Consider the following 12704-nt stretch of genomic DNA (forward strand, 5'->3'; position numbering starts at 1 on the left):
CCTGGCTGCTGTTCTTTTCGGGGGATGCTGCTCCGGTCCATTCTTTGAAACAACATGTATAATCTAGCAAGGCACATTTCAACCAGGCTTTAAAAAAAAAAAAAAATTTTTTTTTTTTTTTAGGTTAGAGCCAAGTCTGGCAAATATTTTTCACATAATCCTGTCTCCATCCTTTCAGTTTGAGGTGGAACTATTGAGAGTGAACTACGGAGAGCGTGGTGGAAAAATCACATCAGGTGGGATGTTGGCTAGATGACCTTGTATAAGAGACACTAAGATTCTGCGAATGGAATGTGTGGGGAGGATTAGTACAGCCTTTAGGTAGTAGTTATGGGTGCTAAAGCCTCAGATGACCTCCTTCCATGAGCTTCCTAATGTTACAGTCCAGCCTCTGCCATCCTTGGGGCACCCGGGTACCTTGCTAAGCCTTGCTAGTGATAGCCACACAGGGCTGTGAGGCTCAGCTGGTCATCACTAGGTGAGGACGTGTCAGGGTCATTGTAGATCTGTGTTAGGGCTAAGCTCAGGATTTCTTTCTTTTCTTTGTAAAACCGTAGTTCTTGTCCTGCCTTCCTGGCTTCCTCCAACTCTCTCAGAGCCATTCGTAGCTCTTGAGAGAGGATTCCTGGTGACTCCCGCTCCTTCATGATCCAGTCCAGCGCCATGTGGCTGCGCATCTTTTCATCTAGGGAATACTGGGAATAGTAGGAGATGACTTCCTGGGAGTAAAGAGACAAAGTCCAGAGTGTAAGTAGAGAACAACAAAGGTACCGTGCTCATGGCCTTCCATGCTTTCTTTCTTTGCCTCCACCCACCCATCCATTGGGGTTTTACCAACAACCAAGTCTAATATTGAATATACCATGGACTGCCAAAAAAATGAACAAATTTGTCTTGGAAGAAGTACAAGCGGAATGCTCCTTAGAAGCAAGAATGGTGAGACTATATCTCACATACTTTGGATATGTTTTCAGGAGGGATCACTCCCTGGAGAAGGACATCATGCTTGGTAAAGTAGGTCAGCATAAAAGAGGAAGGCCCTCGACAAGATGGACTGACACAGTGGCTGAACAATGGACTTAAGCATAACAATGATTGTGAGGATGGTGCAGGACCAGGCAGTGTTTCAGTCAGTTGTACATAGGGTCACTATGAATTGGAACCAACTCGACAGCACCTAACAAGAAGGAGTCTCACTGATGTTTACAAACCAATAAAACCAATTGCCTGTCAAGTTGATTCCGATTCACAGTGACACAATGTATGTCAGAGTACAACTGTGCTCCATGAAGTTTTTAATGGCTGATTTTCAGAAATAGATCACTAGGCCTTCTTCTCAGAGGCACCACTAGGTAGCCTCGAACCTCCAGCCTTTCGGTTAGGAGCTGAGCGCATTAACTGTTTGCACCACCCAGGGACTTCGATGTTTACAAACTAAAGCCGTACTTCTTAAAACTAGATGATGGGGTAAGCCAGTACAAGTTGATTCAAAATATAAGCACCAAGAATGACTCCATAATGTTTGCAAAACAAAGCTCTCGTCTTGCTGGAAAATACAAATTTCCTTTGGAAATACATTACTGTAACAACTAGTGTGAATATTACCTCATGTCGTCATTGAACTGTTCTGCCCAGCATTATCTCCTGGCAAGATAGAGAGAGGAAAACAGCTACACCGAGGGACGTGGGCAGAATTGGTTTTGGTTACACCCACTGCAGAAGCCTAATTAGTGGGAAGCTTTAAGTCAAGGGTACCTCAAGAGAAGACTTAGAAACTAGTAGTGCCAGCTTACTAACTGCTATGTTGTTAGCTCACACAGTCCAAATGGCTCACAGTAAATACAGAACGAACTTTAAAAATATATTATGGAATATAGACACTATCATTATTGATATAATAGTGGCACCCTCATGGTACAATTTTCTCTGATGTTTGCAAATAATTAAAAAAATGAGTCACCACTTGACAATTCTCATGTGAAACAAATGCAAAGACATTGCTAACATCCTATATAGGTTTGATGCATACGCTTTAAGAAGATCGTGCGGAGTGGATGCATTGCTTATTTTTATTTTCAAGGACATATGGTATTTATTTATGACCTTAACAAATTAAAAACAATCATGGAAAAGTGTTTATAACCCACCCGGCATATTTCAAAGGCCTTTTATAAAATCAAAGGAAAAGGAAAAAAAAAAAAAAGCCAAAGCCATTGTCGGCTACTCATTTCTTTTCCATCTTTGACATTTTGAAAGCCAGACTTTCTAAGCAAAGAACAAGTAAAAACTCCTGGGGCTGCAGTGCCTGGAAGACACTCACATCCACCCTCATCTTGCCGACTAGTACGGGCTCTGTTCCTCAGACAGATGCCTGTTAGGAAATTCTCAAAAATAAACTACTGTCTTTCAAATTCTAACGGCGGGAAAAGGAAGAATACATTTTTGAGGATAGTAGGTGAAAACCGTTAAATATACAGGACGGGATTTTGTCTTTGCCATCCAAAACAGGCAGAAGGATGCTTCTCACAGGCAACAAAGAAACACTACAACCCTGTCTCCTAAAAATAAAGAAGGCATTTACAGACCAAAACATTGGGCTGATTGCCAGCTTGTTCACCTTTATGATAACTTCTGTTGGCCCTTGGGGTCTTTTGGTGAGGATCCCTACAACTAACTTTACCTCTCTTCAGTGAGGCAGCTTCAGAAGCTAGGCATTCTCAGGTTTCTTTCTGCTTGAAGATGTAAGAGGGCACAGCTTTGAATTCTATGTAATAGTCAGGGCGGGTACGTAGAGTAGATTCGGCATTTGATTCAGAAATTATGTCTGTCTTAAAATCCCTCCATTCTGGCGTCAGTACTGGTGTCTGAATCAGTCCTATGCCCAGTCAAGATTCTCCTTATTGTGTGTGTCCTGCCAGTCCCTGACTCACCCAGATTGTTGTATATATTTTTTCATGGTGCCCTCTACTCTGACTCGAAAAGTAAGATACCAAATTTAAATGGAGAAAAATGCAAATATAGGAGCTCCCCAAAGAGAACGACAAGCCCCAAGAGACACAAACCTTGTCTGGGTTGGAAATCTCACCTGTCGGGAACACTTTGTTTCACGAAGGGCTTTTAGGCTTCCGTTCCAGTGCAAGAGTTGAAAAATGGTCATCAGCTCCTACAAAACCCAAATACTTGTCATTGGTCTCAAAAGCAGAAATGTGAAGGAAAGTCTCTCAGGGAAAGTTGAGTAACTGATTCTGAAATCTCTTAGGGAAAGAGAATACACAATATTGTCAGAACATTCCAGGACTCTTCAAAGACCAGAGTCCCCAGGCTTCTGGAACATTCTCCCCTGCTGTATCCATACTTGCACAACATAATGACTAAATAATTAACAGATCTCTTTCAACATTAAAAATATATATACTCTAACAATTCTACTTCCAAGAAGTTAGACTTTACCTATACCAGCACATGTGAGACATAATGTACAGACAAGGTTGTTCATTACATCGATTTTTTTGAAATTGTCTGAGACTGGGAACATCTTAAAAGCTGCTTTTTAGGTGAATGGCTAACTAAATTATGACACATCCACACTACTGAATACTTTGTAGTTATAAAGAAAGGATGAGAATGCTTTCTAGGTTCTGATATAAGCAATCTCTAACATGTATCAATATGAAAAAAAAAAAATGTTAGGTGCACAACAGTGTGTATGGCATGCTACTACTATTTAGTAAAAAAGACTAGAAAATCCCACCCTATATACGTATACATACATATCCTAGGCTTGTACATGCGTACAGTAGTCCTGGCAAGATACAAAGGAATCTCAGAACATTTCTTGCCTCTGAGGAGGGGAAAGGAATGTCTAGGGGCAGGAGTGGGAGGGAGAGAGTCAGTGACATTCTTTTGCACCTTTTGAGTTCCATATCAAGTAACTATACTATGTATTGAAGCAAAAAATAGAAATATTTCAAAATTTAAAAGCCCCACTATAGAGATATATATGATAGACAACCTACAGAAACCGCAAAATACTCCCATGTTTATGAAGTCAGTCAAGAAAACACCTTACAAAAAATGGCGTAGTGGTTAAGTGCTATGGCTGCTAACCAAAGGGTTGGCAGTTCGAATCCACCAGGCGCTCCTTGGACACTCTATGGGGCAGTTCTACTCCGTCCTATAGGGTCGCTATGAGTCAGAAATGACTCGAGGGCACGGGTTTGGGATGATAGACAACCTACAGAAACTGCAAAATACTCCACGTTTATGAAGTCAGTCAAGAAAACACTTTACAATGTGGACAATAAGGTTTGTATTGAAATTAAAACCCACCCATAGTTGCCACATTCACTGGTAATCTGTGAGCACAGCATTAAGGCTTTCTGTGGGCACCATCCTTTCCTCATCTGCTATCAAGGGCACAATAAAGTATATAAACGTGCTGAAGATTTGTATTTCCCTAATGTGATTAGAGCTAGCAGCTTTCCATTGACGTTATCTGTATTTTATTTATGGAGTTATCTTTTTTTTTTTAATCATAAAGACCCTTATTGTGGATTAATAGCACAGACCACAACCATATAATTACAGGCACTCATTATGAAACAGTTCTGTTCTCAATTCTGTCTTTAAGTCGAATTTGTAAGAAAATTGGGAGAGCTAGGAATGGTTCACATCTACCATCAGTTAGTCAAATGCTTGTCTTAGTATACTTAAAGTATACAGTGTACCCTTCTATGCATAAATAACATTAAAGAAACACTTGCAGATACACTAATACATCTTTAACATAATAATACAATAATAAAAATAACAATGTTTTGATGCGAGTTGCAAAGTTGTGGCCATTTGTTATTACGAACCATTGTATATACCTTGAATTTTTAATACAATAGGTTTTATATTATAGCCTTGGGGTTGGTTCATAACTACAGGTTGTACATGAAGCAGGCAGTCATGAAAGGGTTATTAAGGATTACTAACCATTCCATAATAGTTGTTTTTCAGAAAAGTCTACTTTTGCTACATTTTTGTTATAACTTTTACAGCACTTCACCATGATTGGTCAAATCCCCAGGGTTCTTCTGGCAGGAGGCCCAGACCCAGGCACACTGACTCTGGATCTACTCAATATATGACCTTCCTGGGGTGGAAGTAGCAAGCCACCGCCATTTTTTTTAGGGCTGTGCTCAGTATTTTTAGGGCCTGCACAAAAACTCATTCACTAAAATTATGCAGACTGTGCACGCATCACAAGACTGAAGATCCTCCCCTCATTGTTCATGCATATGTATGTCACTCCCTAAAGGAGCAAATCTGCCCTGGTTCAGGGAGCTGGCAGCCTTAAGTCACAAGACCCTCCCTGCCTCCCAGTTTGCAAACTGCGAATAAAACTTTCTGTTCTTCCAACCCTGCATCTGGCTGACTTCAATTCGCTAGTCTGCTTGACAAGAACCTGTTAGTTGGTGGCTTCATACATAAGTTGGATGTTTGTAACCTGGGAACTTCCTGTATTAGAAAATAATTTCATACAATTAATTAACTTTCCAGTTACGAAAACTTAACTTTTAGATAAATTTCCTACTGTACATTCCAAAAACCTAACTTTTATTTCATTAACTGTCCTTACCACTGATGGCTCAGGAAAAAGATTTTATTATGAAAATCATGAGACACGTAATCGTTCTTTGATTTCGAACATCTTAACATTATTTGGTAAATTTTCAACCTACAAGATTACAGAAAAGCAAATTACACTACATATTAGCATGTCTAAAACTGGCATTAGAAGGTAACGTTTTCCTTCTTTTCAGTCTGAAATCCAGCTTTGGACTTCTTCTATGTTCCACAGCATATTAAGCACCCTGAGAGCTCACAGAGACCTCAGTAAAAGCAAAACCACTTGTTTCCATTAATTAAAATACGATATGAATAGCAGCTGACTTCTCCATCTGTCGCAAATGGAGACCCACCTTCCTCCTAGGGTCCCATGCCCTGTTTTCTCCACTTCTTCCTACCCCTGTACAGATTTTCACTCTGCCACATCAACATAATGACTTGGGAAAGTGTCAGAGGTTTGTTCAATAAACCAAATGTTGCTCCCACTGCTGTGCCTCTCAGTTTTTTCCCCCAAAGTAACCCTAGTGGCCCAGGAAGGTAGATTTGCTCTGCTGTCCCCTTCTGTTCGGGAATCGATCCCAAGTCATGCCGATCCTATGTGTGCAGAGTAGAACTGAGCTCCGTAGGGTTTTCAAGGCTGTGAGCTTTTGGAAGCAGGTCGCTAGGCTTTTCTTCTGAGACACCTCTGAGTGGGTTCAAACTACCAACCTTTTGGTTAGTAGTCAAGTGTTTAACCATTTGTGCTATCCGGGGCCTCCTACAAAATCTACCTCACTCAATACTTGTGCAGTCATAAAAATGAGTAGGAAGGCTCTTGATGTATTGATGGAAACAGTTTCTAAGGTGTTAGGGGAGGGCAGATGTTTGCAAATAAGGTATTTCTTTCCGTTTCATGTTTTATGTTAAGAACCCATTTGAATTTTGTATTCTATTTTTTTTTATTCTTTGATACATTCATTTTTTTTAAAAATATTACCCCCACTCCTCCTGATTTTCCCAAAATCTTCATGTAAAATTGACAACCCAGGAAGATATACTGGATTTATTCTGTGGCTTTCACTAACCCTCTTGGCTTTGGCTCTCGAGTCCATGCAGCCCAGTCTGAGAAATAACAGAGCTCTCTAAGCAGTTCCCACTCCTGGATCCCCTTAATTCCATCCACTGATAAGGGTTGCCTTATCACTTCTTCACCAATGTCCTCCTACCAGCTATCATTCTTATCCACACACAAACTCCTCCCACCCTCTGGATAAACTTTTGTCATACTATCCAGCAATGCCCCTAAGACTCTGTTGTTTCCTCTCAAGTAAATTCTGACTCATGGTGACCCCATGTGTACAGAGTAGAACTACTTCATAGCGTTTTCAAGGCTGCGACCTTCCAGAAGCAGATCACGAGGCCTATCTTCCAGGGCCCCTCTGGGTGGATTCAAATCTACCTAAAAGCTTAACTGTTTGTGCTACCCAGGGACTCCTGAGACTTTGGAATCCACAGTTCTGCTGAGAATAGAACCAGAAACCTTTCTCATACCTCTCAACACCTTACATCTCTCAAAAGCCTCCCCAGAGAAACCTCAACTGTTTTCACCTTAGGGGCGTGTCAGCCTCCTCCTCTGCTCTGGCTTGCCTAAACTTCCGTTCCATCATTACTTAAGTCGTTTTGGGCAGCTTCCTCAGTGTTGCTCTTGCTTCTAAAGCTTCCAAGGGAAGCTAGCTTTCTTTCCACCTTCTTACACTATTTCTTGATCAAGTTCTTGTTCTCCTCTGGAGAAATATTAATCTCCCCATTATTATGTAAAGTATATTTAAATATTTTCACTTACTTCCTGTCCTGTTTCTTTATTTCCCCTCAGAAGATCAAAATCGCTATCTTCAAATCTTCCCAAAACTGTGTGAACTCTCAACTCAGCCCCAGGAAATCCTTCCTTGCCTCTGATCGATTCCATGAGAAATCCTCAAGTTACTGCAGACTTCTGTAAGGAATTGCTTTCTCATTTCACCATAATTAGGAGTCCCTGTCTAGTACAAACGGTTAATGGGCTTGACCGCTAAATTGAAAGATTAGAAGTTTGAGTCCACTCAGAGGTGCCTCAGAAGAAAGGCCTGGCAATCTACTTCTGAGAAATCAGTCATTGAAAACCCCAGGGAGCACAGTTCTGCTCTGAGACACATGGGGCCTCCACAAGTAGGCATCAACTCAATGAACGGCAACTGGTTTTCTCCATGATTCCTCACTGCTTGGTTTTTATACTATCTCTCTTTACTGGGAGAAGAAACTCGGTCTTTCTAAATGAACTTACTGCTGTCTGCTCAGTAAGGTCTCTGTTTTACTCCTTGCTGAGGCTTTTGTGCTGTGTTGTTTGTTGTGTGGGCTGATCTAGAAGCTGGAAAGTCTGTCTGAACTGACAGAAAAACAAAAAACTGGTCTCATAGGTTGGGCTGGGACTAGGGTGACGCAAGTGAGGCGCTTGTCCTGGACACAAAATTTAAGTTGCATGAGGTAAGTTATAAAAAAAAAAAAAAAAAAGAAAAGTGCCCCCAAAACCCCCAAATCCATTGCCATTGAGTCAATTCTGACTCATAGTGACCCTATAGGACAAAGTAGAACTGCCCCATAGAGTTTCCAAAGAGCACCTGGTAGATTGAAACTGCAGACCTTTTGGTTAGCAGCCGAACTCTAACCACTACACCACCAGGGTTTCCTGTATAAACGTAAGATCTTTCATTTAAAATCCTGTCTTTATTTAAAATGTTGTACTTTGTTCACCACGGATTTTTTTTTTTTTCACATTACTTTTGATATAGGAGCCCTGGTGACACACAGTTAAGTGCTCAGCTGCTAACTGAAAGGTTGGTGGCTTGAACTCACCCAATGGCTCTGCAGGAGAAAGACTTGGTGATCTGCTCTCTTAAAGACTAAAAAACCAAAACCAAACCTGTTGCTGTTGTCTTGATTCCAACTCATAGTGACCCTACAGGGCAGAGTAGAACTGTCTCATAAGTTTCCCAGGGCTGCAATCTTTAAGGAAGCAGACTGACACACCTTTTTCCCATGGAGTAGCAGGTGGGTTCGAAACGCCAACCTTTCAGTTAGCAGCTGAACACTTAACCACTGTGCCACTAGGGATCCTCCGGTAAAGATTACCGCCTAGAAAACCCTATGGTGCAGTTCTACTCTGTCACATGAGGTCTCTATGAGTCAAAATCGACTTGACGACACTTAACAAAACAATTCTGATATTTTAAAGTATTGCATTAAAATCTTGTTTATCGTGATTACTGAGGTTTTTTGTGCTCCCTTAAATTTTGTGCACAAGGTGAGCACCTCACTCACCTTACCCTAGTCCGGGCTCTGCTCATGGGTCTATACTAGGGACAGGCCAGCTTCATGGGCACTCAATCTGTGCTCTCACAGAGGGCCCCCACTCGGATTAATGCTCTATTGTTCTCTTGACATTCTTAACTCATTATTTTTTTTTTTTACCAGGGCCCTGCATTTTCATACAACACTGGGCCCTGCTGTTTCTGGTCAGCCAAATAAATTTAAAATTGAATGGAAAAATTGAGCCCTGTTTTTTCTTTCTCTTCAGGGAAGGCAGCAGTTGCCCCTTTCATTGTAACTGCCTTGCTGGTTCGTTTTGTCATTCATTCAGTTTAAACCACCAGCAACTGGGCTCTGTCAGAACAGGGCTTCCTGGGGCTGCCTCCTATGAGAAACAATGTTTGGCTTTTCAGCTACTTTGTGGGGAGAAAATGCATATTGCTTCTCTCTGGAGCTATGTCTGGGAGGCTGGCTTGGCTCTGTGCTTCATCAGAAACAAGAAAAACAAACACTGTAAATCTAGAACTTGAAAAACAGGTGGGCACCATCTCCCCACCCAAGAGAGTGGATTTAAGAGGAAATTTGTTTATGGGATGAGGTTTTAAAAGGCGACCTGGAGAATTTAGCAAAGATGTAAATAAACAGCTCTCCCTTGGATTGCATTAGGCTTTAGAAGAAATGTATTAACCAGCTTCAGTCAAAGTCCACCTAGAATCTGACCTTGACGAGACTCAACTACTGGCCCCGCCTCTCCCTCCAGACTTCATGCCGTTTTCTCTATGGCAAAACTACCTCAAAACAGGCATCCCAGCTTGCCTCACACGATGTGAAGGTACGTAAAGGCCTATCATGTTTCCTTCTGAGCCTGGCTGGGTGGTGGCCCCCCCTGAAAGCCTGCAGGCGCTTGGGAGGCACCGGGTTTGTTTTTATACCTTACGAAGTCGTCCATAGCGAGATATAAACCTACATCTATTACCCACCAGGGGAACCAAATTGCTGTCTTGGCTGCAGAAAAAGCCCAGGTCTATGGTCAGTTCCCATTATATGCAGACACAAGCTGATGGGTTTAACCCAGGCCACTAAAGAATGTGCTGGGTCCCAGCAGGCAACCTAGAGCTGGCAGAAGAAAGAAAGATGTGCTGCATCACTCTCCTGCTGGGTTGCCAGTGTTCCTGCTGGGGGTGGAGTGGATTTTCCCTACCCTCATGTCTTCCTCTTCCTTGATCCTCTACCCCACCTCCCTCCACCATTCCTGCACCCAGCCTTTTTTTTTTTTTTGAGAATTTATGAAGCTTTTCCACAATATGATTGAAATTATTATTTATCTTAGACCACACAGAAAACACACAACCCTTAGCAAGGCAGTTAAAGTACAGCCAATCCCCAGGTTACAAATGTCTGACTTACGGACAACTTGTACTTAAGACAGTACTGCCGTAAAGCATATTATATTAAAAATTTGAGTTAAATACATGTAATGGTTGGTAATAACTAACGCACACACTACGTTTTGACGCTTATGAAAATACAGTGTGGTTTGGAAGTGTTTCTTAAGTGTTTTATATGCCTACAAAACCCCAGAAAGGTAAAATATATACTATATACTAAGACAAACATTTGACTAACTGATGCTAAATAAGAAGCGTATGTACCTGTTCCTACAAATTTGAATCAAAGACAGACTTAGGAATGGACCTTGTGCGTAACCTGGGGACTTCATGTATTACCAAAAGGAGATTAAGTAGAGCCTTTCATAGTACTTGAAAGGAATTTTAAGATTTTTTTTTTTAATCTCACCTTCCCCATCTTTGGCAGACAATCACATTCAAAATCATTCTTGATTTTCTGTAAATTGTTATTAAACCACACACAAGCTACTGCATACGGGGGCAGGCAACATTCCACCAAAAAAAGCCAAACCCACTGCCGTCGATTCTGACTCATAGTGACCCTATAGGATAGAGTAGAACTGCCCCATAGAGTTTCCAAGGAGCGCCTGGTGGATTCGAACTGACGACCTTTTGGTTAGCAGCTGTAGCACTTAACTACTATGCCACCAAGGTTTCCAGGCAACATTCAGTCTACAATAAAAGAAGTACAGTAGTCTTTTGAGGGGAGGAGGAATTAAAGTAAATGTGGTTCCTCCTTGGAGGAAGCACTGTACTAAGTGGTTTATAAATGTCATCTTATTTAAGTCTCACAAAAACCCTATGAAATGGGTCACAACCAACATATTAATCTGTTTGATTTGGTTTAAGGGGAACTTTGCAGTGAAAAGCTGGTGAAACAGTATAGGGTCATAAGACAGTGTTCTTCACTTATTTCTTAGACTTAAGTCTTTTACTCCCTGTGTGATAATTTCAAACGAAACCCTGGTGGTATAGTGGTTAAGTGCTACGGCTGCTAACCAAAGGCTCAGCAGTTCGAATCCGCCAGGTGCTCCTCAGAAACTCTATGGGGCAGTTCTACTCTGTCCTATAGGGTCGCTATGAGTTGAAATTGACTCGACGGCACTGGGTTTGGTTTGGTTTTATGATAATTTTGAAAGGAGCCCTGATGGCACAATGGTTAAGTGCTCAGCTGCTAACCAAGAGGTCGGTGGTTTGATCCCAGCAGCTGCACAGAGAGAGAAAGATGTGGCAGTCTGCTTTCCTAAAGATTCAGCCAGACAAGAAAGCCCTATGAGGCAGTTCTACCCTGTCATATGCGTTTGCTATGAGTCAGAATCAACTCAATGGCAATGAGTTTTTGGTTTATGGCAATTCGGTGCAACAGTGAAGAGTTTGGCTGCTAACTGAAAGGTTGGTGGTTTCAATCCATCCAGCTGCTCCTCAGGAGAAAGACCTGGCAATCTGCTTCTGTAAAGCTTACGGCCAAGAACACTACATGGGGCAGTTCTACTCTATCGTATGGGTTTGCTATGAGCCAGAATCAACTAGAGGGCACCCAACAACCACAACATAGCAGTTTAGCTAAGCTATCCAAACCAAACCAAACTCCTTGCCATTGAGTCATTTCTGACTCATAGCGACCCTATAGGACAGAGTAGAACTGCCCCATAGGGTTTCCAAGGCCATAATCTTTACAGAAGCAGACTGCCACGTCTTTCTCCCACAGCTAAGCTATAACAAAAACTCATTGCTGTCGAATCAGTTCCGAGTTATAGCCCCCCATAGGACGAGAAGAACTGTCCCATATATGGTTTACAGGGCTGTAAATCAATCAAACACAAATCCAGGTGTTGCTGTGGAGGTATTTTATAGATGTGATTAACATGTACAGTCACCTGACTTGAAGTAAAGGAGCTCGTTCTCCATAAACTGGGTGGGACTCACCCAGTCTTTTGAGGGCCTTACGAGTAAAACTGAGGGCTCCCTGAGGAAGAAGAAACTCTGCTCAAGACGGCAGCATAAAACCCTGCCTGCATTTCCAGCTTGCTGGACTCCCTACAAATTCAGACCTGCCAAACCCAACCCTTGCATAAGCTAATTATTTGAAAAATCTTTTTTTACTGGTCATGTTACTCTGGGACAGCCCTGAAGAATCCACTCCCCTTTGTAAAAGCAAAGATTGTACCTGGTTTGCTTGTTTGTTTCAGCCTACTGAGGTATGCTGAGGTGTAGCTATTGTGCTGGTTTCTAGGAGTTTTAAATTAAAATGACCAAGATGCTTAGGACCAAAAGAAACAAGTCGGTTATTGGAAGGGTGGATGTTGGTGATAAGAGTGACTACTTCTCCCAGGCCTCTGGTTTGGATAGTCAAACGAA

The 12704-nt window shown here is 41.8% G+C and overlaps 1 protein-coding gene across 1 annotated transcript in view; it reads right to left on the bottom strand.

Moving 5' to 3' along the window:
• Positions 1-216: 216 nt before the first annotated feature.
• LIX1 (limb and CNS expressed 1) overlaps positions 217-12704 on the bottom strand; it is a 54504-nt gene continuing 42016 nt past the window's right edge. Inside the window, exons 5-6 of the mRNA XM_003404993.4 lie at positions 3086-3163; positions 217-719 (exon numbers count right to left, since the gene is read on the bottom strand). Of these exons, the coding sequence (XP_003405041.1) occupies positions 432-719; positions 3086-3163 (366 nt within the window). The 3' untranslated portion in view covers positions 217-431. The remainder of the gene's footprint in view (positions 720-3085; positions 3164-12704) is intronic.

Source organism: Loxodonta africana, chromosome 2 (genome assembly GCF_030014295.1).
Source record: "Loxodonta africana isolate mLoxAfr1 chromosome 2, mLoxAfr1.hap2, whole genome shotgun sequence".
Taxonomy (NCBI): Eukaryota; Metazoa; Chordata; class Mammalia; order Proboscidea; family Elephantidae; genus Loxodonta; species Loxodonta africana.